The sequence below is a fragment of the Lygodium microphyllum genome, chromosome 13, assembly GCF_053477565.2.
Source record: "Lygodium microphyllum isolate KBCC chromosome 13, Lygodium_microphyllum_v1.1.10, whole genome shotgun sequence".
NCBI lineage: Eukaryota > Viridiplantae > Streptophyta > Polypodiopsida > Schizaeales > Lygodiaceae > Lygodium > Lygodium microphyllum.
Genome location: NC_141147.1, coordinates 134,006,779 through 134,034,538, shown reverse-complemented (window position 1 = coordinate 134,034,538; position 27,760 = coordinate 134,006,779). Strand labels below are relative to the sequence as shown.

Below are 27,760 nucleotides of genomic sequence, written 5' to 3'. Positions count from 1 at the left end.
ATCTTCTAACCACTCCGATTGCAAAGGTAATGCCAGGATATGTAGCAACCATAGCATACATGAAATTGCCAACAGCTGAAGCATATGATATCTTGGCCATTTCAACCTTCTCATCATCAGATGTAGGGTTGTCCTTGCACCGAGTTTCACATATGGAGGCAATAGAGCCCCAATTGTTTCCCCCCCCCCCCCCCCCGCATATTGAAATGTTGCAAAACCTTGGAGATATACTCCTGCTGAGATAGATAGAGTAATCCTTTTGACCAAGATCCTTCATGTCAAAGCTGCCATGAAGAGTTTGCTTCAGTGAGTCTAAGGCATGAGTATCCTTGCCAGCAATCAGTATGCCATCAACATACAGAACCAAGATAATTAGGCTACCATTTGCTGCCTTCTTGGTGTACAAGCAGTGATCCACTTGACTTCTATGAAAACCTTGAGATTGCATAAATGTATCAAACTTATGATACCATTCTCTTGGTGCCTGTTTCAGCCCATACAAACTCCTTTTGAGTTTACATACCATCTTCTCTTTTTCTTTTGCTACAAACCCTTCAGGCTGCTGCATATATATGTCTTCATGCAGATCACCATGTAAGAATGCAGTCTTTACATCCATCTGTATGAGCTCCATATCTTCAGCTGCAACCAAGCCCAAAATGGTTCTCAATGTAGTCATCTTGACTACAGGAGAGAAGATTTGATCAAAGTCAACTCCATGTTCTTGCTTGTACCCCTTCGCAACCAATCTTGCTTTGTACTTTGGTGAGGAACCAAAAGTGACCTTCATCTTGTAAACTCGTTTGCATGGAAGGATTTTTGCCCTTTAGGCAATTGCACCAAGTTCCAAGTGCTATTTTTCTCAAGAGATTCCATCTTTGACAACATGGCTTTATACCATTTCTTGGTGTCCTGTCTGTCCATTGCTTCCTTGAAGCAATACGGTTCACTCATGATGAGTGGTGACATGAAAGGAAGCACCTGAATCTAGAATCCCAGTGTGCATGTCATCATCCGTATCTGCAAGTAAAGCATGTGTACTAAAGTGTGAAGAGACAAAGAGTACGTCATTCCTATTGTCACTGTCATGAGTGACTACATTCACTTCTTCGATTTTGACACTTCTCTTCTTAGGCCGACTCTCTTTCTTCCCTTCCTTGCTATCATCTCTCTTCTTGCCCTTTCCTTTCTCTTTCTTTCATTTGTAGCAGTCACATTTAAAGTGACTCTTCTTGCCACAATGATGGCATTCAACAGCCTTACCACGTGATTTACTGCGTCCCTTGCTATCAGATTTGCCTTTCCGTTGTGATCTGCCCGTAGTATGCAAAGCACTGGAAGGGTTACTGGATGCATTGTTTTGCCGATTCATTTCTTCCATGAGTAGAACACTCTCTGCATCAGCATACAAGAGGATCACATTAGAATTGCTCATAGCAGTCTTGAATCTATCCCAACTCTCTGGCAGAGTGCAAAGCAAGAACGTAGCCTTAAAGTCTTCATCAATCATGAACTTCAAGGTAACCAGCTGGCTGAAAATGGAGTTAAACTCACTCAAGTGAGTAGACATTGCCGTACCCTCTTTCATACACAAATTCATAAGCTTTTTCAGCCAACAAACTTTGCTTGCGGCACTCTTCTGTGCATACAGTTATTCCAGTTGAGTCCAAATAGCATAGGCAGAATCCAAACCTTCAATGTTAAACAAGGCATTAGAAATCGATAGCTCGATGGTTGAGCGTGCAAGCTCATTTAACTCATCCCAGTCTTCTTGTTCCAAATCTGCGGGCTTTGCACCTTTGGTCTTAATCGACTTTGCTTGCTTCTTCTGCAACATAATATTATAGCACTGTTTTTGCCAGATTGCAAAGTTATGTGCTCCTTCAAGCTTCTTAATGTGCATGAGATGACTGCTGTCATTGTTGCCAACCATGATTTTCAGCGCAAATGTGACCAATAGGGGGGGAGGGTGTTGATGTTGAAGACAAGTGCCGAAACTTGTAGAATACCAAGAAGGTGTTAGCTTGCGTGCTTTAGTCATGTCACTCTGTCATCTCTTGGTTGTGAGCTCTTGTTAGAGTTTGATGAAGACATGGGAGCTTTGGTAGTTTAGTGTGCATTTCTCCCATTTTAGGCACATTTCTTGTGCATTTCCCTACTCCGTTAGGAGGTTTCCACCTTTGGTAAGTGCTAGACTGCTCCAAGACTGCTGGTTATTTTTTACATCATTTTCCCTATTTTTTTCAGCAGTCAGACTGCGTTTAATGCAGTCATTTTTATGCATTTGCTGCAGTTGGCCAGATTTGGAAGGTGTTGGCTATTTATAGCCCCCTCATTGATCACTCTCTCACTTGTGTAGGTTATCTTCAACACCCTCCTCTTTGACACTCTTCGTCATTAGTCTTGCTTTCATCATCTCAGCCTGATATGGTGCCTCATTGATGCTTCGTGTTGTATGCAAGGACTTATCAGTCATCATTGTATTCAATATTCTTCTTCGGTCAGCGCAGTATGTCTTTCTTTATCTTCTATTCTGTGTGTGTGTGTGTGTGTGTGTGTGTGTGTGTGTGTGTGTGTCTGTGCTCGTGTTTCTTCTTCTGTCGCGCACTCTCACATTGTATCAGAGCCTAATTGGGAGCATGGAGGTGAGATCTTTTGTAGAGGAGGAGCCCAACCATCAAATGCAGCTTTTATCTCTTGTGTTCGTTGCAAACGCAACATTCTGTGGTGATTGCGTCAATGGTAAAATTTGTGTTTTGTTGCAAATGTATACATCTAGGAGGAGGTGACAACCATTTAGGCGTAGGCGACATCATGTGTGGGGTGGTGGTGGTTTTTTTTGCTTGGCATCAGCGTTTTTTCTCTCTCCTCAAGCGACATCTTTGGTGTAGGCGATAGTCCTTGTGTGTAGACATCACATTTTGTTGTCTAATTTGTCTTGTATTGCAACTTTTTTGGTGATTGCAAACTCGGAAGATGTCTTACCAGTTTCAAGGCTTCGATGACTTAGATGAGAAGCTTATCCTACGCCACTCGTTTGAGCAGAGACATGATTATCGGGAGTTTCGCGGTTACCACCAATGAGAGGAGTCTCCTCGAATCTGTTCTTTTTTTGCTCATCTATCATGGCGGGCCCCATTTGAAGTGAAGGTCCCATCTGAAGTGAAGATGGCTTCCTTGATACCCTTTGTTTAGGTGCATGTTCTCCCTTCTATACCCAAAAGAGAAAAACTAGATGGTTTCAACTATTCCTTGTGGTCCTGCAAGGTGGAGTGTATACTTGGCACCTTTGATCTTTGGGAGCTCGTTTCTTCACCTATTCGGCGTCGCAAGGAGGATCCAGTTGATAGGCTCTATATGGATCGTGCTGCCTTATGGCATCGGCTCATTTCTCGAGCCAGATCTTTTATCTTTATAAGTCTGCATGACTTTGTTTTTGTGCATGTTTGTAGATTGAAGATTGCGGCGGAAGTGTGGAGCAAGTTTGCGTCTTTGTATCAGCACAAGATGTTTGCCCACAATGTAGAGTTGAAGCGGAAGCAGAGAAAGAGGGCAGGCACAATAGTCGAGGTGCTGAATAGTCCTGAACAGTGAGATAGTGTGAGAGTTAGTCGACGAATAGGTGTGTACCAGTGTGGTACACACAAATAATAAAAGAATGTATTTATACTTAGGGTACAGTACACTTACACCTGCTAGGGATAGTGTGAGAGTGAGTCAACGGATAGTTGTGTATCAGTGTGGTACACACAAAGAATAAAAGAATGTATTTATACTTAGGGTACGGTACATTTGCACCCGCTAGGGTGAGCTCACATGTGTGAAGTAATATATACATGGGAGGGCATGCAAAGGGCCTTTACACCCAACAACCTCCCACTTAAAGGTCCGAAGCAAACCTTTAACCAAGTCCCACAAGTCTGATGCAATGCTCATGTGGAGCCTTTGCAAGACTTTTAGTGAGAAGATCTGCATGGTTATCTTGTGATTTGATCTTAGTTAGTGTGACTAGACCATCATCCAGAATCTGTTTGATAAAATAAAACTGAACATCAATATGTTTGGTACGTGCATGAAACATGCCATTCTTAGCCAGACATACAACGCTTTGGCTATCACATCCAAGTATAGGTGTTTTGGTGGGCAGCCCAAAATCCTTGATCAAGCGACCAGCCAAACTGCTTCTTTTGAAGCTTTAGTGGCTGAAATATATTCAGCCTCAGTGGTAGAGAGTGCTACTATATTTTGCAATCTAGAGCACCAAGAAACCGCCCCACTAGTCAAGATAAAGATGTACCCGCTAGTAGACTTGCGAGTATCCAAGTCACCTGCCATGTCTGCATCACAATACCCTTGCAAATCTAACGTACCCTTGTCATAGCAAATACATGTTCTTTGTGTGCCCTTAAGGTACCGTAAGATACATTTCATTGCTTCCCAATGTGCTTTGCCAGGATTTGACATGAACCTGCTTACAACTCCCATTGCATAAGCAATGTAAGGTCTAGTGGCAACCATAGCATACATGAGTGAACCGCAAGCCGAAGCATAAGGAACACCCTTCATAGTACTGGCTGCGTTATCATCTTTTGGGCAATCTGCTTTTCTAAACTTAAGATAAGGTGAAAAAGGTACACCAAGAGGCTTAGCATCAACCATAGAAAAACGATCAAGTACTTTGTTGATGTACTTTTCTTGTGAGAGAAATAAGAATTGTTGCTCTCTATCTCGTGTTACACGCATTCCCAAAATATGTTCAACTACACCCAAATCCTTCATGGAAAAGGCTAAATTCAGCTATCTTTTCAATGCATTAATCTGGCTTTTATGCTTACTAGCAATAAGCATATCATCCACATAAAGCACAAGTATAATAAGGCTTTCATCATCAGCTTTCTTAATATATAAGCAGTGATATGCACTACTGCTGTTAAATCTATGTGAGAGCATGAAGGCATCAAACTTTTTATACCATTGTCTAGGAGCATGTTTCAAACCATACAAGCTTCTCTTAAGGTTACATACCAAATGCTCCTTTCCTTGTATAACAAAGCCTTCGGGCTATTTCATGTACAACTCTTCTTCCAGATCACTATGTAAAAATGCAGTTTTAACATCCATCTGATCAAGTTCAAGATCCATAGATGCTACAATGACAAATAACACTCGAAGAGTGGTCATTTTGACAACAGGAGAAAAGACTTCCTGAAAATCAATGCCCTCCTTTTGTGTATAGCCCTTGGCTACAAGTATGGCTTTGTATTTGGGCTTGCCATCCACACATTTGATTTTATAGAACCATTTGTTAGGAATGTCTTTCCTATCCTTAGGCAATGTAACCAAATCTCAAGTATCATTTTGATACAATGACTTCATTTCTTCCTGCATAGCTAGCTCCCACTTTTTCTTTAATTTACATGATAAGGTCTCTTTATACATAAGAGGCTCACCTTCATCTGTGAGCAAAACGCAGTCCAAAGAAGGATCAAATCTTTGTATAGGTCTTTTGACACGTGTAGACCTTCTTACCCAATGAATTGTGTTATCAGGTAATGGATCCGCATCCAAGGGAATGTCAATGATCTCATTGTTTGGCTGCTGAACTACATGTTCAATTGCTGTAATACAATTTCAGGCTGCTGTAATTCATTTTCAGTATGCTGGTTTTGGTGCTCAAGCTGATGTTCAACATCCTCTTGCTGCCCATTTTCATCTGGCTCAATATTGATATATTGATTGTCATAATCAGCATCAAAAGGAGCTGAATTTTTAGTGGCTGATGGTTGCTTAAGTAACTGGTCATGCTGAAATTGAACTTTCTTTGTCTCTAAGTCATTAGATGTGACATTTTTCAGTAGCTTTGACTCATTAAATACCATATCCCGACTGTGTAGCACCTTTTTTATGCTTGGAACCCAAACTTGATAGCCCATTTCACCTTCATCTCCATAACCCATGAAGATGTCTCTATGAGATTTCATGTCCAGTTTGGTTTTGCTATCAACAGGTACATGTATATAGCATTCACAGCCAGAGACTCTTAAGTGGTCATATGAAGTAGGTTTGCCAGAACGAACCTCTTCAGGGATGCCACTTTCAAGTGCATGATGTGGAGATTGGTTGCAAATATGCACCATGGTTTTAAGTGCCTCTCCCCAAAATGATTGCGAGAGATTAGTTGTGGACAGCATGCACTGAATCTTCTCACATAACGTGCGATTCATTCGCTCAGCCACACCATTAGATGATGGATTGTAAGGACCTGTAAGCTCTCGTTTAATCCCATTGTCATCACAAAACTTATTGAATTCTTTAGACACATACTCTCCCCCATTATATGTTCTTATGGATTTTAACTTTAAGCCTTTTTGAGTATTAACCAATGCATAAAGCCTTTTAAAAGCATCCAATGCCTCACTTTTCTGCCTAAGCAAGTAGACCTGTAGCTTCCTAGAATGGTCATCAATAAGAGACACAAAATAACGGAAATCATAATAAGTTTTTATTAGCGTGGTGCAAATATCAGAATGGACTAAATCCAAGATACATTCCTTCCTAGAGGCTCCGTGAGAGTATGGACTTTTTACATGTTTATCAAGAATACAATCGTCACAAAAGTCAAGCTTTGAGTTTCTCACATCAACTCTTCCAAGCGAAGAGAGTGCTTGCAAACCCTTTTGGCTCATATGGCCAAGACGCTTGTGCCATAACTCCATGTGTGACTGTACTTCAGCAACTACAACAAACTTTCCAAGAAGTGCCTTGCAGTAGAGATAATACAGAGTCCCCTTTTTACCACCTCTAGTGACTAGCATAGATCCTTTCTGTATTTTCAACATACCACTACCAAAAGTAGTGAAGTAACCTTTGTTGTCTAGCTGTCCAACAGAAAGCAAGCTCTTCTTGATACCAGGTACATATCTAACATCATGAAGAATCAATTCCTGACAATTTTCTAGAGCCAGGTGTATGGTGTCCATTCCTTCAATATCACATGCATGATTGTTGCCAAGGTAGACTTTTCTATGATTATCTTTTGCATAAGTAGAAAAACATTTCAAAGATGGAGTTACATGAAAAGAAGCACCGTTGTCAACAATCCACGATTGTGACAAAGCATCTATCACATTTGTTTTAGTGATATACATATCTTTCATTGTCATGGCAAGCGGATCTGAAAATGCAACCAGCAAATCAACATCTTTATCATGTTTTATTTTCTCAATAACAACACTAGATACCACATATTCTTTTTGCCATCCTTGTCATTATTTTTGCCTTTTGTATTAGCTTGCTTATTGCGTTCTTGTTTCTTTTTAAAGTACATGCAATCGGGCTTTTTATGCCCTTTGCGACCACATTGATAGCAAGTTACATCTTGCTGTTTTTCCTTGCTTTTGCTGTGATTTTTGTTTTTATTTGTAGCATTATATCTTTTTTCAATTCTTCCTCTTACATTGTAGGCTGATCCACTATTTTCCCCACTTGCCTTGCGTCTAATCTCTTCATTTAGAATAGATACACGCACACCATCAAATGTCAAGTTGGGGTTATTGCTCAATGACACAACCAATGGTTCCCATGAATCGGCAAGGTTATGAGCAAGAAGATAGCCCTCAATTTAGAATCAAAACCTGCATCCTGTAACTTACTCAAAATACTATTGAAAGCATTCAAATGCTCTGAGGCAAGCTTGGACTCATCAAGCTTCAAGTTGACCGACTTCCGCTTGAGATGTACCTGATTGACAGGATTTGTATTCTCATAAGTGGCCTTGAGTTTCTCCCAAACTACATAGGTAGTATCAAGCCCCTTTATATCAACCAAGATATCATTTTTGATGGCCATTTTAATGTAAGTAATGGCCTTTTTATTCATTTTAGCTCAATCCTCATCTGACAAAGCAACACGCTTATGTTCTTCTAAAGCATCATGGCAGTCCTTTGGAAAGAGTATGCCTTGCATACGGTCTTTCCAAAGACCAAAACCAGTGCCGTTGAATTTACGAATCTCAAAGAGATTCTTTGTGTTAGATGTGGTTGCACTGCCAGCCATCTTCAACAATACACAGTTGCAATAAAGGGCTGTATGCTTTCAGCCACTAGCAAGGTTGCTGAAGTGTAACAGCAAGCACACACTCTTGTACTTCCAAGGTGTCCAAGAGCAGATGCTTAGCTGCAAATTTCAGTCTCAAGTACTGATTACAGCATATGCACGAATCAAAGCTGATACATTTGCATTAAGGATAGCTCCCACTTCAGTAATACATCACAAAATTCCCAAATGCAATGACCCAAATGCTGTATTTACCACTGTTTCACTGCATAATGAGTATTTAGCAATACATGTACCAAAAGAAGCTCCTATTTTTCAACATTTGAAGCATCCAAAACTCAAAAGACTAGCACTCAATAGTGAATCTACTGCAAATTTCACTCTCCAGTCTCAAAATGACTCAAAATACATCACCAATGTGAAAAGTCCCAAAATTTCTGTAGTGAATATGCTCCAATTGAATAAATATGTGTTCCCGAGCATCAAATACGGGTAAATGTTGCAGAAATTTCACGAATTTTGCAAAAGCCCCAACTTTCGGGATCCAAGAGTGCACAAATTTCCAAGAATTTGGCTCAACCAAGTGGAAATTTCACTTGAATCAGAAAATCCCCAAAATTTCCGAGACTCATGCACTTATTGTCTGCAATTTATGGTTTAGAAATCACTGAATCATGTGTCTGTCACCAAATTTGGGAAAAGCCCCAAATTTTGAGAAACAGATTTGCACAGATTTGTACTTTGTGCTTGTATGGTGAACACCCGGTAGAGAGGGGAAAATAAAATGAAGTGAAAATTTTTGAACTTTTAAGGAAAATGGGCCGTTGACCTACCCGTTTGACGGACGTTTGTGCAGCCACATCGCGTGCAGATTGTGGGACTTTTAGTCCGTTGCGCCGCCTTGGTGGACCTTGTCGACTGTTGGTTCACCTCATGTGTGGTTGTCTGCCCGTTGACTGGTTGCCCGCCACACACACTGCCTTCGTCAGTCCGTTTGACCTATTCCTAGCAGCCTTCGCTGGTCGTTATGCTTGCAGCAATACGGTGGCCTCTGCATCCTAGCGCCCGTCAATCTATCAACTTGCATGTAGGAGACATTATTGCAGTTGGCTGCCACGACTAGCTGCTTGGACCGTCGTGCTTTGATACCAGTTTGTAGAGTTGAAGTAGAAGCAAAGAAAGAGGGCATGCATAATAGTCGAGGTGCTCAACAACGCTGAACAATGAGAGAGTGTGAGAGTGAGTCGATGGATAGGTGTGTACCAGTGTGGTACACACAAAGAATGAAAGAATGTATTTATATTTAGGGTACGATACACTTACACCCGCTAGGGTGAGTTCACATGTGTGAAGTAATATATACACGGGAGAGTGCGTAAAGGGCCTTTACATCCAACACACAAGATCTCTCTTGAGAAGAAGCTTCGGATGTTCAGTCTTGATGACTCTCCTTCTATGAAGAAGCATATCACAAAAATGGTGGATATGAGAGGTGAGCTTGCCTCTCTTAGATGATAGATCTCTTCTGAGGATATGGCTGTGATTCTTTTGACCTAACTGCCTTCTCCCTGGTTTGATGTCTTCTACACCAACCTTATTACGTCGCGGACCTGTGGGAGGAGCTTTTACTGCTTGTCTTGGAGTATGATGAGTGACTCAGAAAGGCGGCATCGAGTGGTTTTGGCTTCACCAAGGCATTTATTGCAAGTACAGAAGGCGGGAAAAAGAAGCAAAAGGAGAAGGTTGAGGAGGAGGAAGAGAAGAAGAAGGATTTGAAGGAGAAGAAGCTCAAGTTCCCACACTGTGGGAGGGCACTCACCTCGAGGAGAAGTGATGGCATAAGTAGCCCCTATTGAAGCCCAAGGAGAAGGATTTGAAGGTGACCCTTACTACGACAGAGTCTGTCTTTGTGCATATACATGTCGAGGAGGAGACGACTCTTACTTCTTCTTCCCGGGAGAAGCCTTGGCTTGTGAATAGTGGCGCTTCTTCTCATATGACTTACATACAAGATTGACTTCATAATTTGAGATCTAGATGGGCATTGTCACCATTGGTGACAACTTTGCGGTTTCAATTCGTGGAGCGGGGACCATCCTTGTTACGAGATAGACGGTCTTTTTCGACGAGAGTTCTGTATGTTTCAAAGGTAGGTTTCAATTTCTCAGTTGTTTATGGTCTTACCTAGCTAGGTACTTGTGTGATCTTCACCAAAGATGCAATGATTGTAGAGGATGAGTCTATGGGAGTGCCTCTTTAGACCGGTATACAAGAGGGTGGGCTTTACAGGCTTACAGCTTTAGCCGTGAGGTCTTCTCACAAGCTTGGGCTGCATTCGCATACTCGTTATGGTCATCTTAACATGGATGCAATTAGACAGGCTTCTTGGAGAAAGATGGTGGAGGGACTTCTTGATTTCCCTCCTATTCACACCCTCTGCCCTAACTGCTTAAGGGGCAAGCAACATTGGCAGCCACATCCCTAGGTTGCCACATGGAGGACTTCTTCATGACTTGAGTTGGTTCACACTGACCTTTGTGGCCCTATGGGCACAACTTCCCTTGGGAAGGCCAAGTATTTGAAGCTGATTGTTGACGATTTTAGTTGTTATGTGTGGCCTTATTTTTTGGAGTAGAGGAGTGATATGTAGTCTCGCTTTTGTGAGCGGAAGGTGTTTATGGAGACACAAACCACTTCCAAGGTCCGAGGCATACGAGTGGATCACGACGGCAAGTTTACTTCTAATCTCTTTTTTGAGTTTTGTAAGGATCATGGGATTCGGGTGGAGTACTTCCATCCCAACCCACCATCTAAGAATGGTGTGGTAGTGCGGGAGGATTGGATCATGTTGGAGATGGCTCGATCCATGTTGGAGAATAGGGGCCTACCACATTTGCTTTGGGGTGAGGCGATCGCTACAACGGTTCACATCCGCAAGTGATCTTCGGCTTCTGCTTTGATGGAGATGATCCCGTACAAGACTTTCTTTGGGAAGAAGCCTTTTGTGTCCCATTTTCGCATCTTCGAGTGCGAGGTATATGTCTGTGTGGACAAGAAAAAGAGATAGATGAAGCTTGACTTGAAGTCGCGCAAGCCTATCTTCGTGGGCTACAACATGACGACGAAGGGCTATCGGCTCTACGATCCGTCTACACAGAAGATTGAGGTGAGTCAGGATGCGATCTTCGATGAGGTTGTGGCCTCTGACGATCCGGTTGATGGTTCTTTTGCAGGTGATACCTCATCACCGATTGAACCTCCCCCACCCTCAATTGCTCTTCTTCCTTCCTAGCTGCCTATTAGCATCCCTCCCTCATCATCGGCTCCTCTCCCTCCCCCTCCACCTACTCCTCCATCTATCTCTGCTTCTCTTCCACCTCTGACAGATGCTACTTCGTCGAGTACTTCCATCCCTTTAGCCTCCTCGTTGAAGTCTTCTAGGGATCCTTCTCCGTCAAGAGGGGAGCCTTCCTTAGATTCAGAGGATGTCCCTTCACTTGAAGAGAGGGAGTCCCTTTCTTCGACAGGTGCATTACAAGTATCGAAGACTTGTCTCCCTCACAACAGGATGAGCCTCCACATTCCTTTGTGGTATAGACGGCTTATGCGAGATTTTGGTGTTTCTCACTTTCTTGCTACCCCTTTAGGTCCACGCAGGGCTGCTCGATTACAAGCCCAATAGGATAGTTCACTTTGTGTGAACTACGCTCTTATGTCACAAATTCTTCGGGATAGAGAGTGTATCACAATTGATGAGACTCTTGCACAGGACGTTTGGAGGAAGGCTATGTAGGCTAAGCTCGATTCGATCGACTGAAATCAGACTTGAGAGATGGTTCCATGTTCTCAGAAGCGAAAGGTGATTGGTGTGAAGTGGGAGTTTAAGACCAAATGTCTTGTAGATGGTTCCTCGGACAAGCACAGAGGTTTTGCATAGTGTGCAGGATTGGATTATTTTAAGACTTTCACATCTACGGCTCGAATGTCTACTATTCAGGGTATCTTGGCTCTCATTGCCCATCATCATTAGCTTGTTTACGAGATGGACGTCCAATCCACTTTCTTGAATGGTGGCCTAGAGGAGGAGATTTATGTTTCCTAGCCTCTAGGTTTTCTTGTGTAGGGGAAGAAGGACCATGTCTAGAGGTTGTGGAAGGCCCTTTATGGCCTGGAGTGAGCTCCTAGGGCCTGGTACCGAAGGATTGATTGATTCTTCTTTTAGAGTGGCTTCCATTGATTTGTAAATGACCCCAACCTTTACCACATGGTTCTAGGTGATAGTTGTGTTTTTATTATTGTGTATGTGGATGATCTTATCATCATTGGGAGCTCTACACATGAGGTTGATTAGACTCACGAGATTCTGAGCCATGAGTTTGACACGACCGATCTTGGGATCCTTCACTTCTTGCTTGGCTTGGAGATTTATTAGATGGTACATGGTATTTTTTTTTTCACAGCATAGGTATATCTCTGAGCTTCTTTCGGAGCTTGATCTGGATGAGTGCCACATTGTTTCGTGCCCCATGGACCTTGAGTCCAAGCTTGTGGCAATCGGAGATCCCCTTACTAATGCTATGTCTTATAGGTGCCTTGTTGGCTCTTTGATCTAGGTTATTCATACTTGACCGGGCATCTCTTTTGTGGTGGCTTTGTTGTCTTCTTTTATAAGGATCCGTACATAGGATCACTGGAGAGTAGCCTTGCGCATTCCTCAGTATTTATAGGGGACTTGGTCCCGTGGGATCATGTATGGAGAGGGGGTTACTCTTTGTGAATGGAGTGACTCTGATTGGGTTGGTAATGTGGATTTGAGACGGCCCACTATTGGTTATGCTTTCTCGCTTGGATTGCACTCTCCCTCTTTACCTCAACGTGTGCTTTGTCTCTTTTTCTCTCTCCCCTTACCCCATTCGGGTTCTTTGGTAGCAGTTTGTTGCACTAATGGCATCAGGGATGTAAAGTTGTTCCTCGGCTCTCCACTATTGAGTTGTAGTGCACGTTGAACCTGTGTGTCAAGGTACTATTGTTGCCTACTTGTGGAATATTGGCATAGGGATCCATCGAGTTACAATGTACGTTGTACCTTAGTGTGGATGGTGCCTCTCATCTAGCCCAACTCCACCGACAGTCTATTCATCAGTTTGTATTTTTCCTTAAATCAAATCATCAAAGGAGACTGTTGCCACTCTTCTTTTCAGCATGTCCACCTAGATTTGCAAAGAATTGCCTTGCCCTCATGTTGAGTAGACTCTTTGATTAGATGACAAATCCCTTGTCCAATTCGCCTCTAACATTCGAATTGACTTGGCAAGAGTGAATAACCCTTCTCAGTATCTTACCCTAGCAACTTCTCATTTTGAGTATGATTCCTTCCCTTGGGCTAGTTGGCAATGGTCTATTGTACCTTATGAGCGCCTCACATAGATGGATTTATGGCATGCTTTGGGATCCCTTGATTGCTTATCCCTTTTTTTCCTCCAATTGCCATGAGCTCCTCGTTTTCTCTCCTCTTCATGCTTTTTTAAAAGGCTAATAATAGCCTACTAATTATTTACCCTCCATAATCTCCAGTAGCCGTGAACCATCCTTTCTTCCACCCTTTTAGACTTTAGTGAGTCTATATTCAAGCCCCCTATAAGATATGGTTCGATTTTGTGCACCTATACTTGTATGATTGGCTCAGTAAGCACCTCACAAGACTTCATTTGTTGAAAGATTTTTGAGCTCTTGAAGCTATTCGAGGCATGCACCTCACTGGGAGTGGCACAAACTGCGTTCCAAGAAAACTTCTTTAAGCAAACCATTCCTCGTAATAACATTGAGTGGAACCCACCATGTTTGCAAATATACTATTTTGGAAAGTGAATATGTTTCGGTTTTTTAATAGTTGAGTCCCCTATGTTGAATAGCTTGGCCATAGTCCTATTGGAAGATTCAATACCTAGATATCATAAAACACAAGCTAGAGGCAAGCTAGAGGTAAATATGCTTGTATGGGCTCTCTTTGGGAGCCTTCTCATTTGAAAATGGAAAAAGTGGCTCAATCCAACATTTTAACTATTGAAATGCTTCATATAACATACGATAATATCCCTAGTGTTTCATGCTTGCATGAAGCACATTGAGATTTAGTATCATTATGCTTGTGAGGGGATGGTGGATTCTGAGTTAGCGGTGGCCTATTGTCTATGGGGGACAATGTTGGATCTCTTCACGAAGCCTTTGGCTCAGGCTTCTATGCTTTATTACATGAGGTTGTTGGGTCTTCAGACATTCCTAGGATCTGAGAGGGGGTGTTAGTCTACTTACTTTAGTCATGTCAATCTATCATCTCCTAGTTGTGAGCTCCCATCAGAGTGTGATGGAGACATGTGAGCTTTGGCAGTTTAGTGTGCATTTTTTTCCATTTTAGGCATATTTCTTGTGCATTTCGCTAGTTTGTCAGGAGGTATCCACCTCTAGTCAGTGCCAGACTGCTCCACGATTGGTAGTTATTTTTGTCATCATTTTACCTATGTTTTTCAGCATTCGGATTGCATTTAATGCATTCATTTTCATGCCTTTGTTGTAGTCGGCCAAATTTGGAGGGTGTTGGCTATTGATAGCCACCTCATTGATCACTCTCTCACTTTTGCAGGTTATCTTCAGCACACTCCTCTCTGACACTCTCCATCATCTTAGCTTGATCTGGTGCCTCATGGACGCTCCGGGCTGCATGCAGGGTTTGATCAGTCCTCATCATTATATTTAGCATTTTTCTTTAGTCAATGCAGTATTTCCTTCTTCATCTTCTGTTTCCTTGTGTGTGTGTGTGCGCGCGCGCGCAGGTGCGTGCTTGTGTTTCTTCTTCCATTGTGCACTCTCACAAAAGTAAAGCGACCCCCTCTCAAACGTGGATGTCGATGTTGAAGGAGGAGGAGGAGCCGAATGTTGGGGTTTATGTGGTGTCAAGAACCGTGAAGTGAGGAAGTATCCCGACTAGAAGAACAAGATAGAAGTCACCACCAAAACTCCGAGGATGATGAAACCATGAATGGAATGGTGCGCATCCTAAGTCTCCGACCTAGGTAGGAGTTGTGCAAACCTACATGTTAGCTCTATACTAAAAACAAAACCTTGCAAAAGAGATGAAGATCTGCAAGCACGGAGGTTAGTAGTGAGAGGCTCCAAAAAACAAAACAAAACGAAAATGAAAAATAATGGAATGAACAATGCAATGATGCAAACGTGTACATATGTGTGAGTAAATGCAATAGAAAACTTAAGAATGAAAATCTAAGAACAAAATCCTATGGGCTAGACTTAATAGCCTAAAGACCTAACACTGGGAAGATGGAGCTAACCTAAGGATGTCGCCAACGTTGCGTACGCCTACTAGCAAGGCTTTGCCATTGAAGTGCTTGACGAGGTGGTTAGGTAGTTGTAGACGGAGGTGAATGTGTGTTGGATGCGTAAAGTGCAATGGGATTAGTGCTCGGAAACCAATCTCACAATCTTGCAAGAGTAGAGAAGAATGTTGAGGTTGCTTGTGTGCCACATGTCCAACAAGTGCGAGGGACTAAGGAGATGATGGAGCAACATTAAGCTGCAGGAGTCCGAGCCCCATGGGATTGTCCAGTGGGAGTGGATACAATTACAATGGTCTGTTGAGATTTCTTGGCAGGAAGACCTTGTAATGTGTTGAATAAAATGGAAGTATTTATCGGGCAACTTGTTCGAGAGAAACATTACTTGATTGTCGATTGACTTCAGAGAGCGAGTAGTGGGGTGGCAAACTCCACGAGTAACCGTCGACATTTGTCAAGGAAAGAGAAAGAGCACAACTTTGAAGTGAATGAAACCTGTAAATTAATGAGTCTACACAGCGCCCAAGAGCAGAGTAGTGGTGTCAGAGAGTGATGTCCATGGAAGATGGATCCCAAGTATTGTAAGCACCAGTCAGAGATGAGAGGGTGCTTACTAATGAAAGACAGTAGATTGGTCAACAAAACATAGTGGTCAGACTTTGAAATCTGGTAAAAGTAGCACTGTATCACCAAAGAAGGCTTAAAACTGATCATCCGAGGTAGAGAACAGTCAAGTGACAACAGGAGAGGTATTTGTTGATGTAGGCCACTTGTTGGACAACAAAAACACAAGTAATGCAATAGTTGCTTGGTGGGAGAGATGACAATAGTTTGTCGCTTGGTACCAGATGTTGAAAACGTAGGCTGATTAGGTGCTATGATGACGTTGCAGATGGAGATCGCAAAACAAGAGGGCGATGGTTGGAAATAGGTCTCCTAGGGCTGGATAGTGATGAGTTGTAGTCGGTGATGGTTGGATAGCAGATGGAAGGTGGTTGATGGCTGAAATATGCACAGTAGAATGAGAAACCTGCACAAAAGGGCGAACACTGAATGGAGAGAATCTATCTATTTGTAGATGTGGATGGACCCTCCCAAATTAGGACTGAAATATGTACCTAGTAGCAATTCTCTCTTGGTGGAGCGGATTGTAGAACCAGTGGAGCCATCGCACTTGAAAATTGGTGGGGAAAACCTCTGGAGTGGATTGCGGTGGTCTCTAGGAGGGGTGGCGTCTAATGATCCTCCTTTTGCTGGTAAGGACTTAGTGCGCATTGGATACGTCTTATTGCATTGAGGGTAATACTCTAATAGTTGATGCAAAACAATCTCTGTGGGTAGCGGAGAAGGAAGATGTGGCATAAAGAGTGCTTGTTGGTAGACGCATATACTTGGGTGGTATGGGGAGCAAAGGCTGAAGTCGATAGTCTTTGGTGATATGACCATTCTTGCCATAGTAGAAGTGCCTAGTAGACTTTCCATCTATCAGGGGAGAAGCCTTGGTGCCAGTGTGTCAAGTTGAAAAAGGAAGGGTGGGAGGAAGAAGAGAACAATATCTCCTGATGATGCAATGGAAATAAGAGGAGAAATGAGAAGATGATGTTGAACTGGCAATGTATCTTTGCCTTCTTCAATGTAGAGGATCTTTGTTGCTCTTTGGGCAACTTTCTCTCTGATACCGTGTTAAAATAACATGTATGCTTTGATATCATGTCAAGTAATGGCTCTTGTGAAAGCAAAACAGAGGCATAATAGGGTTTGCATGGAGAAATACACAGTGTGTATGGTAAACATTGAGAGAGAGGAGAAACTCAGTAAACACAGAAGAAGAAGAAGATATAGCATTGACTCATGCTAAGTGAACAAAGTTGATACAGTAGAGCCGAAGCTCGAAAGATGATTGCACTTTCCTATCTGAATTAGTCAGTATCACTTGAAGGAAGCTTGCATTGTAGAGGGAGCGAAATGCAGTTCTTTGGGCAGTGGGATGTTGAAGTAATTAGAAGATGAAGGAGAGTCGTTGAGGGAGCGAAATACAGTTCTCAAATGCCGTCGGAGTTGAGGAAGAAGATCACCAGCTATGGACGCACACTCCAGAAGATGAGGATTAATAGGACGGTTTGCTATATGAAAAAATCCGGCCTCAAGTGGAGCAGGAATTGCAACCCAAGTATCTGAGGTAGTAAGTGCTTGTTGAAGCTAGTGCCGATGCGAAGGAGATGGTAGACTAGTGCAACACAACCGGGAAGGCTGATATTGAGAGGAGAGCTTTGTCCCTAGCTAGAGAGAGGTGATTTGGCAGCAAAAACTGTTGAGATGGCAAATTTAACACGTGCGGACATTGATGATGGACCGCCTGGCTAGATGAGTCCGCACGCTTACACTTAGCACGTTGGTGGTCATTATGATACTCACATGGCCATTGACTTATCACTTATTATATTTAGTTTGTAACACCTACCTACAGCTGGCAAAGGTATAACGCCAGTCGATTAGTGTAGTCGGTTATGCATTGTTTGACTTATAAGGCCACTCTTCTTTATGTTGTATCTTATCTATACTTTGTGTACATTGTATAGTGTGTGGAAGAAGAAGAAATCAGCAAGAAAACGTTTTAGCCTCCATCTCTCTTCTTGTGTTCTTGAGTGAGATTCCTCTTGTGTATACAGTGTGTGTTTGGCTCAGAAGCTCAAGCAGGTCTCCCTATCATGCGATTCCTGACATGGTATCACAGCCGCGCCACTAAGAGAGTTTGATTTTGAAGGTTGAAGTGAAGGAGAAGAAGCAAGGTTCAAGCAAGCAAGCAACAGGTAAGAAGCTATTCCATTCTTTCACTCTCTCTCTTTGATAGTGCATGTGGAGGCACCGGAAGCAGGATAGAGCGAAAATCTCAGATTGTTGTGAGATTTGGTGTGCGTGCAGAGTACTGAATATTCTGCATATAAGCCCTTCAGGGCTTGCTGCAGTTATTTTGGGCTTTTGAGGCCGTTTCAGGCCCCGTTTTAGAGCCGCAAGATTACGGACAATAGCTCCGTTTTAGAGCCGCACTTGAAGGTATTTGGATGTGTTGCATATGTTCATGTGCCAGATGAGCTACGGAAGAAGTTTGATCCAAAGGCAAAAAAAGGTATTTTTATTGGATACTCTTTAGAGCAGAAAGGGTATCGTTGTTATAACGCTGTCTCAGGTGAGTTTAGAGTGAGCAGGGATGTTATCTTTGATGAGATGGGCAGCTGGTATGAATTTGCTAGTGATGTATTAGATGATGATAATGATCAGGATAGTTATGTGTAGAAAGAAAAACAAGAATCACCAGAAATATCATCTGGTACTATATCTACAGTAAGCCCTTGGTCTAGGAGACCAAGGAGTAGCTCCACATCTTCAAGTGGATCTATAAGTGTTGGAGGGAAGGACAAAGGAAAGAAGAAAGTGTTGGATGGTAATGACGCATCTACCAGTCATTTGGGATTTGACGGAGATTCTACTGGTTCAGAGAGTTTGGATGATGAGCTTGGTATTTCTTCAGTTAGGATACCAGGTGTATAGAGAGCTCATAGTAATGTAAAGGCTCCATTGAGTGATCCGATGGTACGCAGATCTAGCAGGTTCAGATACCCTATTAAAAGATTTGGTTTTGAAGGTTATGCAGCTTATCATTATGCTTATATGGTAAAACTAGTTGAGGATGTTGAGCCTACAAGTTTTGAGGATGCTGTTGATCATGCTCATTGGGATGCAACAATGGATGAGGAGATGGCTGCATTAGAAGTCAATAGGACTTGGGATTTGGTACCCTTACGTAAGGGTAAAAAAGCTATTGGCTGTAAGTGGGTTTACAAAGTCAAGCATAATGCATATGGTTCAGTTAGCAGGTATAAAGCTAGGCTGGTTTCGAAAGGCTATGCTCAGACATATGGCATAGATTATGAAGACACATTCTGTCCAGTTGCTAGGATGACAACTGTTAGATGTGTGATTGCCTTGGCAACAGCCAAAGGTTGGAGTTTGCAGCAAATGGATGTTAAGAATGTCTTCTTGCATGGTGAATTGCAAGAAGAAGTGTATATGGAGCAGCCAACAGGTTATGAGGATTTAGAGCATCTTATATATGTGTGCAGGTTAAAGAAGGCACTCTATGGGCTGAAACAAGCACAGTTAGACGTATATTGAGGTACGTGAAGTCCACTTTATATTATGGACTTTGTTATGAGGCAGGTAAAGACGTACATGTCTTTGGATACACAGATGCAAATTGTGCTGGTAGCATGTCAGATAGGAGATCTACTAGTGGATTCATGTTTTCCCTTGGTAGTGCAGCAGTTACATGGAGCAGTAAAAAGCAACCTATAGTTGCTTTATCGAGTACAAAGGCTGAGTATAGAGGTGCTGCTATGGCAGCATGTGAGGTGGTATGGCTGCAAAAGTTATTAGGGGATTTGGACGTGTAGGGAGATATACCAGTTGTCATTCATTGTGACAACATGAGCAGCATACAGCTAGCTAGGAATCTAGTGTTCCATGCTAGGACAAAAACACATTGAGGTGTTCTATCACTTTGTGAGAGAGAGGGTACTTGCAGGAGAGATTGACTTGGTATATGTCAGCACACAGGATTAGATAGCTGACATTTTTACAAAGGCATTGGGTGTAGAGAAGCTTCGAAAGTTTCAAAGCTTACTTGGAGTTGCAAAGATAGAGTTGAGCTTGAGGGGGAGTGTTGAGATGGCAAGTTCAACACGTGCGGACATTGATGATGGACTGCTTGGCTAGATGAGTTCGCACGTCTACACTTAGCACGTTGGTGGTCATTATGATACTCACATGGCCATTGACTTATCACTTATTATATTTAGTTTGTCACACCTACCTACAACTGACAAAGGTATACCGCCAGTCGATTAGTGTAGTCGGTTATGCACTGTTTGACTTAGAAGGCCATTTTCCTTTATGTTGTATCTTATCTATACTTTGTGTACATTGTATAGTGTGTGGAAGAAGAAGAAGAAATCAACAAGAAAACGTTTTAGCCTCCATCTCTCTTCTTGTGTTCTTGAGTGAGCTTTGTCTTGTGTATACAATGTGTGTTTGGCTCAGTAGCTCAAGCAAGTCTCCCCACCACGCGATTCTTGACAAAAACGCAGGTGTTTGTTGATACCAAAAGGACATGATGGTCACTAGGTGGAGGAAGAGAATGTGCAATAAAAAACGCAGGTACAATTTGATGCCAAATAGTGGAGATGGTGACCAGGTAGAGGAGAGGATCTACAGCCCAAAATGCAGCATGGAAGAAGGAGACAAGACCCCTATCTTTTGAGGACCCAAAAAAAGTGAAGCCTGACTTTTGGAAAATGTCACATGATGCTACATGACCCTAAATTAGGCCTTTCTCTTCTTCTTCCACACTTCGCCCATCATTCCCTCAGCCCGCCAAAGATGATTTTGGACGAGAGACTTACTTTCTTGGCATTTTTCTTAGTTATTGGAGCCTGTAACTATAGAGTCTATTCTCATCTCAAGAGTTGATTATGACTCTAATCTCATTTATAAGTGATGTATGATATACATGATTCATTTTAGATTTTGGCATTTTGTTAATTTGTTTTGGAATGAGAATCATGATGTTGTAGCTGGATCCATTTCACATTGCACATGGGCTATGTACCCTGTTTATTTGGACTTCCTTTGTGACATGTATGAATCATTACATCTCAAGTTTGAATCATAGTATAGGTTTCTAAAGACTAAACTTTGACATAAGTCAACAATGGATGTGTAATGTGGTTTCCTCAATTGACCTTTTTTTGTTTAAGCGAAAGTTCCACAAAGGTTTAACACTTTTCTCCCTATTTAAAATTATAAAAAATCCCTTTATAAAAAAACCTACTTTTCTTATTTTAATTCCTCTTGAAAGAAACTTACGAAACACGTTTCTAATGTTGCATTTCTAAATGTTTCTGACATTTCTGGCGGCTATGACCTTTTTAGAGTGTACAATCACACATGGTGCTCAAAATCTAGAGCTCTGTCATTGTTGATTTAAGTTTGGAAACTGTGGATCACTGTAGTCATTTTTGAGGATTTATTGAAGGGCTATTTTTGTGAAGAAGACTCGGTTTAGATATTTGCAGTCAACTTTAGGTATTTCTAGTGTGACAACATCGTAGAAATGTAGAGATGCCTTTATTTACTGCGCTACACTTGTAGACTTCAGAGTAGGTATGAAAGTGATAATATATCTGCCAAATTAGTGTTGTTTCTTCCAGCTTCTGAGTTTGTAGATTTTTCTTGCCTTAAAGCAATTTTGGAACAGCTTATCTGTGCGGTCTATAAATGTCTCTGAGATGTATTGTATCATCCTGCCCTTTGATGACTTTGCACCTTCTGTTAATTGGGTGGATGATGGCTGGCCATATGGCACTGATATTTTCTTTTCATTGTATTTGTCTATAATAAATTGCCTACTTGCAGGGATATTCAATAGTATACAAGCTGTGATTGTCTTATTGGCCAGTTTGTCACCAAGAAGTCTGAAGTGGGGACAATGTCTGTAGTATGTAAAACAGCTGTTTTGACATTCAAATAGCCTGTACTCTTAAGCTTTTGAAGGTTGTAAGTTGTAAATGTCAGTCCAGCACATTGGTCAGAACTGCTTTTTGTGTTCTGTGATCTTTAATGTGTTCAACTTATAAACAGCCTCAGCGGTACGCGCTATAAAACATATATAGAAACTTCATGCTTCCAATCATATAAGGGGCTCTGCCTGGTACATGAATATCATTAGGAGGGCAGGTGTCATACCGTATTGTAATATGAAAGCTTGTGGAGGTTTGTAACTGAAGTTTCTCCTTCAGTAATCTTCCTCTGTTTTTTGGCGAGCTACTGTAGGAAATGGAGGCTTTAATTCAAGATCTACAGCGTGAAGGAGATCTTTTGCGTTCTGACCTGACAAAGGCTGAAATGAAGGTGTGCTTGTATAGTTTTGTGATTTTATTCTGCATTAGTGTGAGCTGACTTTCTCTCTTTGCATGCATGAGCTGGTACTTCGTTTTCAGTGCATCTGTCTTTGTGTCTCTGCCTTTTTTTTTCCGTGAAGATAATTGAATTAAATGGCAATATTTATATCAGACCATCAAGTCAGCTAAGAAAAACAAAACAAACACAAATCAAGCCGAAAGGCCTCTAAGACCATAACAGACAAATATAACACAAAGGACAGCTGGAGTGGGGCGAACAATATCCAGCCAAGGAGCAACAATGTCAGGAAGAACCAGGTCAACCTCAGCTCACCCACGGTGTCTTGTTGAGTTGGATACGCACATTGATAGCGGCAACCGCTTGCCCGTGAACCTTGTGCCTTGCGCATTACACGCCGTGTTATGCCTGCGAGCCTTTGTGCCGCCGATCAATATACACTCGGGCCCTCAAGAGGGGCCCTTTGTTTTTAGCCCCATATCACTTGTTGTTTCCTTGTGCCATGTCGTGATATGCTTCTGCATGCTTGTGGGCACGCCGATAGGTGGGTGATTCCCCTTGACGTGGGCTTCATGGGTGGGTCTCCCCTACCTCAAGACAGATTCGAGGTGGGTTCGTAACACGGTGAAACCATAGAGGAGGTCTTCCATAATAATAAACCACGAACATAGGCTACATGACCATGGATACACGAGGCAGAATAAAAAATTGAAGGCATTCTGAGTACGCCAAATATGCTACAAAGCTGTGTAACGAAGGAAATGGAAAAGGCAGGAATGATCTGATTGCAAGGCGGACATAGAAGGCATCCTTCCCATAATCCACAAACGAGATGATATCCGTTGCTGAGTCACTGAGGACCACACACTGGAAACAAAACTCCAAATCTGTCAAGCAACATGGCAAGAGACAAAGAGGTGAAGCAATGTCTTGTCGCATGTAGTGCAAAATACATAGTGACCATGGGAGATCTCGCGAGCACGGAAGAACACATCCCTAGTTGGAAGACCCCAATACACAACCTCCATATGAAAACTTTACCTTGATAAGAAATCTTAGACTTCCAGAGTTTGAGAAATCTTCATACTACTTCTTTTTGCTGTCCTGAATATGCCATATTTTATTGGCCTTTCTAGTGACCCATCTCTTGACCTCAACCATTTGATGATAGATCTGATTAGCTAAACTGCTCTCAAAATCATTAGGTAGCACAAATATCCAATCCCACCAACGAGACGAGGGTTGTAAAGCAAGCAATGGAGAGTACCTCAGAAGCTGCTCCTGTAAGGATGACTATATGACATGATAACCACAAGACACTCTAAAGTACAGACAAATGCGTTAGAAAGAATAAAGATGGGGCTGCCCAGGAATGACACCATCGTGGATTGTTTGCAATCCCAAGCAAGCCATCCGATTAAACTTATCTCGCTAAGTCTTTATCAAGCCAATCCAACAATCTAGAGGTAGCTAGTACTTCTCCTTGTAGCGAATTCTCCTCCTCGTGAAGATTAGGAGGGTGCAAACTTGTGAAACACAAAATTTCTTGGCAGGATGTAATCAAATGAGAAGGAGAAAAGACTAGAAGACCTTAATAGGCCTTGTGGAATTTAGCACATGTCACCAAGAAACTTGAATAATCGTGCGTCCATGCAAGATACTAACCTTTTCAATGAAAAATTTTGCAATATTTGTCTAGGGATGACTCTGCACACATAAAGCTTGCAAAAGCGCCAATCTCAAAGCAACCATATGGAAACTAACATCCAATAGAGCTACTCCTCCCATTCTTTTAGTAGTCACATGCTGCCAAGAAATCCACACTTGGCCCAAACGATTCCCTTTATTTTTTCACAACATGAAGTAGATAGGCTGAATCAATTCCAAAAGAGACTTCTTAGTCTAAGGAAGTAAGGGCATAAAAAACGAGACCATACTGATCATGATGCATTGAGCAACTTTAAGTTTCACATGAAGAGGCCAGCCTTGAGATTTCTAGTACATAACCAATCATGTATACGGGATGACATTTAATCAAGCAAGGCATGAGGAGCTACATCCACACCAATAGGATAATCCAAGTGCCCGATAAAATCTCTTTTAGAAATCACAGCTTCTTGCCAACCCAAAGCTTGCAAATCACTCTTCCTACAAGAAATCATTGTAGATTTTGGAGCATTAATATGAAGCCTCGAAGCTAAGGCATGGAGATTCCACATAACCATTGCCCGATTCACATTAGTCCGATAAGCCTTGGGAAACGTGTAGACGCAAGCAAGTAAGCAAATCCTTGAAGGCATGAACTGGCCTATGAGTCAATTTCAAAACGAAGGGATGGTGATCTGACAAGACATGCTGTCGCTCCATTCACATATCGATCACTGTTGGAAGAAAAGAATGGCTCTGACAAATGTATATCCTATCAATTCTAGCCCAAGTATTTGGATGTTGAAGAGAGTGATGAGTATATTGAGATTGTGAAGGATGCATCCATGACATGTCTTGCTTTGAAAGACACAGCTACTAGTGCATCCCAAGTCTGACGCTTAGGACCATCCATGACTGAGTGAGGTGAAGTTGCCTAATCCGCAGATACGCATGCATTTAAACCACCCATAACAAAATCTTAATGAGCCATGGAAAGGCAATGCAAGTCATCCCGGGACTGGCGCCATTTCCAAGTTGTAGAAGGAGCATATACGCTCACCGGCCACAAAATCTCACCCTCATATATGATTTTCAGCATCATAAATTTGTCGCGAGCATGTTGGGAAACCAAGGATGGTTGCAAGGAAGATCGAACAGCCAACATAACTGAAGATTTATGTGGGACCTATCCATTGAAAAGCACTATATAATCCTTATATACATAAATAAGAACTTGCCAAAGCATGTTGTTTATGCTCCGAGGCACAAAAAACATCCCAATTACCAACAAAAACAATTCTCCACAACTGATAGTGGTTATTGCAAGAGGAAATGCCTTTCACATTCCATAAAGTAAGTCTCATGATAAACAGAAAGAGAGAGAACTACTGAATCGGAGCTTTCCCTTTAACATTCGTAGCTTTAGCAGCCTGAAATATCTCCATCTCACTATGGATCACATCCACAAGATCTACCCTCTGCAGACTAGCAATCGAAGCATGAGAAGGTAATTGCTATTGCTGAGAATGGAAAACATTGTTAGGAGGCAAAAGCCTCTTATAAGCATCAAAGCGCAAAGCAAAATCAAAAGCACTTTTATCAACCATACCAATTGCAGGTACACGCAAAAATTGAGGTTTCATGTGAAAGCCCCCACCTCTGCATTGAAAAGTCTGAGTAATAGGATGAGGAGATGGGTGAGTAGTAGTCGAATGAGATTCCTGTTGAGCATTGCATCTAATCACATTGACCCGGGAATCATCCTGAGGAGGGAGATCTTGACCAGTTGAATGCGACTCACGCTCAATACCAACCTGGTGAACATCCTTCTTTCCATTATCATGTCCATGCAAGGCAAGAGACAGAGGTTGAGCAACATCTTGTTGTTGAGTCAAGGGCTGGGGATCACGCTGTTGTATATCCATGTCAGGGTCCAAAGAACGCTGCAAAACCTCAAGGCTAGTATCACATTCAGAAATAAAATGGCCCAATTGGCCACATCAAAAGGAGTGTCCAGCAAATGTCCCCCATTTGAGCTCAAAAACCAATGTATGCAACCAAGGGACCTCAAAACGAATTTTGGTAGGCCGAGGTTTCCCAGTGTCCCAAAGCATACAAGCCGTGTTCCTATAATGGGAGGCCAAACGGGGCTCCACCAACACCTTGCCAAGGGATCGCAAAACCAAGCGAAGAAGTCTCCAAAGATGTGCAATAAAATTAATTGTCTCGACCCAGATTGGGCATGCTTGCTTAAGAACCTCTCGAAACTTAGCCATAGGTCTCCATGGGACCATATGGTTCATCTGACCATCCAAAAACAAGGGAATATGTTGCATAATGCGAGCATGCACATCCGGAGTACGAAAAAGGACCTCAAAAAACCCCTTCAGTCCATTATAAATCTCTTCCATTAGAGGAGCCTGCACTTGCCTAAGAACATCATCATCACGCGCATCGTCACTCACAAGCATGGACTGCAGCCAAGTGCGAATCTGAGCAATCAAAGGAGTCCTGCCCGTAAAATAAAGGATGGCTGTCCTGTCATGAAAGGCAACAATCTGCTGTAAAACTAGGTCAGTTCCCATGACAGCAACCACATGATCCCCTTCGGTAAAGATCTCAATTTACCCTCATTAGCATGAACATAATCAGACATAAGATTGTTGGCAGTGGGAAGTATGAACTGGAAAGACTCATCAGCCTGTGAACAAGAAATGTGAACACCTTGCTAAGGCAAATCCGGAGCACACAAAACCGGTTCATCAACCGTCATCTTACGGCATTTTCCCATCTCGTCCCCTTCCATCAACTAACCAAAATCCTCAGCGAAAGAGTCACCATCCGACTCAGCCGATTCTTTCTCACCCCATGCCGAATATGCTGGTTAATGCGGAGCACTGTGTGGACTGCAGCCATGCCTTCATAGCACCAGCCTGTTCTTGCAACCTTCCTGAGTGAAATAGGGCTGTGCAAACCCTGACTGAGTAGTGCGATAGTCTACCTGTTTTATGTCTCCTGTCTGCTGTGTACTGACTCCTGCCTGCAATTCTTTTTTTTCGTAAAGGGTAATTGTATTAATTACGAAAAAAAGTACAAGTGTACGTGATTACAAGATACATGATGGCACTAAGCCATTATGTGAAACAGTTCTAGTTGTACGAGTTACAAGGTCATGGTAAGGATATAGAGGAAATTGCCATATGCCAGGGATGCAAGTCCTCCGGGGAAAGTAAGTCAGAATGCTGAAGAAGATCGATCTGCCAATACAAGAGCCCCTTAAGCCGAACAATATGCCGCTGAACATTAGAGGTGGAATCAAAAAGAAAAGCATTCTGAATGGTCCAGTTGTGCCAGCAGCCCCAATAGCGAAGAAAGTGAAACATTAGTTTCATATGTGGCTGTGCGGGTGTTGGGTATTTGGGCTGCACAAAGACCCAATCAAAGGGCCTTAACGAGAAACCAACCACTGCTCTCCAAACAGTTGACAAGAACGATCATATTTTCTTAGCGACAGGGCAAGAAATAAAGCGGTGACGGGCAGATTCGACACTGGTGGTGCAAAAGAAACAATTGCCATTGGAGATTTGTCGATTGGAAAGAGCAGAAGCAAGCGGAAGACCCCCAATCATCACCCTCCAAAGAAAAACCTTATATTTGAAGGGTGTCTTGTTCAGCCACCCTTCCATCACAGTTGCCCTCCACCATGACCGGGATTTACGCAATCCCCATAGCGC

The 27,760-nt window shown here is 42.3% G+C and overlaps 1 protein-coding gene across 4 annotated transcripts in view; it reads left to right on the top strand.

The window, feature by feature from the left end:
• Positions 1-27,760, top strand: part of MAD1 (mitotic checkpoint family protein) — a 204,084-nt gene that overhangs the window by 66,816 nt on the left and 109,508 nt on the right. For all 4 annotated transcript variants that reach the window (XR_015692954.1, XR_015692953.1, XM_087691791.1 and 1 more), the window contains exon 10: positions 22,293-22,370. Coding sequence is in view for 2 of the 4 variants with exons in the window: in XM_087691791.1 (XP_087547917.1) it covers positions 22,293-22,370 (78 nt within the window). In the remaining 2 variants the exon portion in view is untranslated. The remainder of the gene's footprint in view (positions 1-22,292; positions 22,371-27,760) is intronic.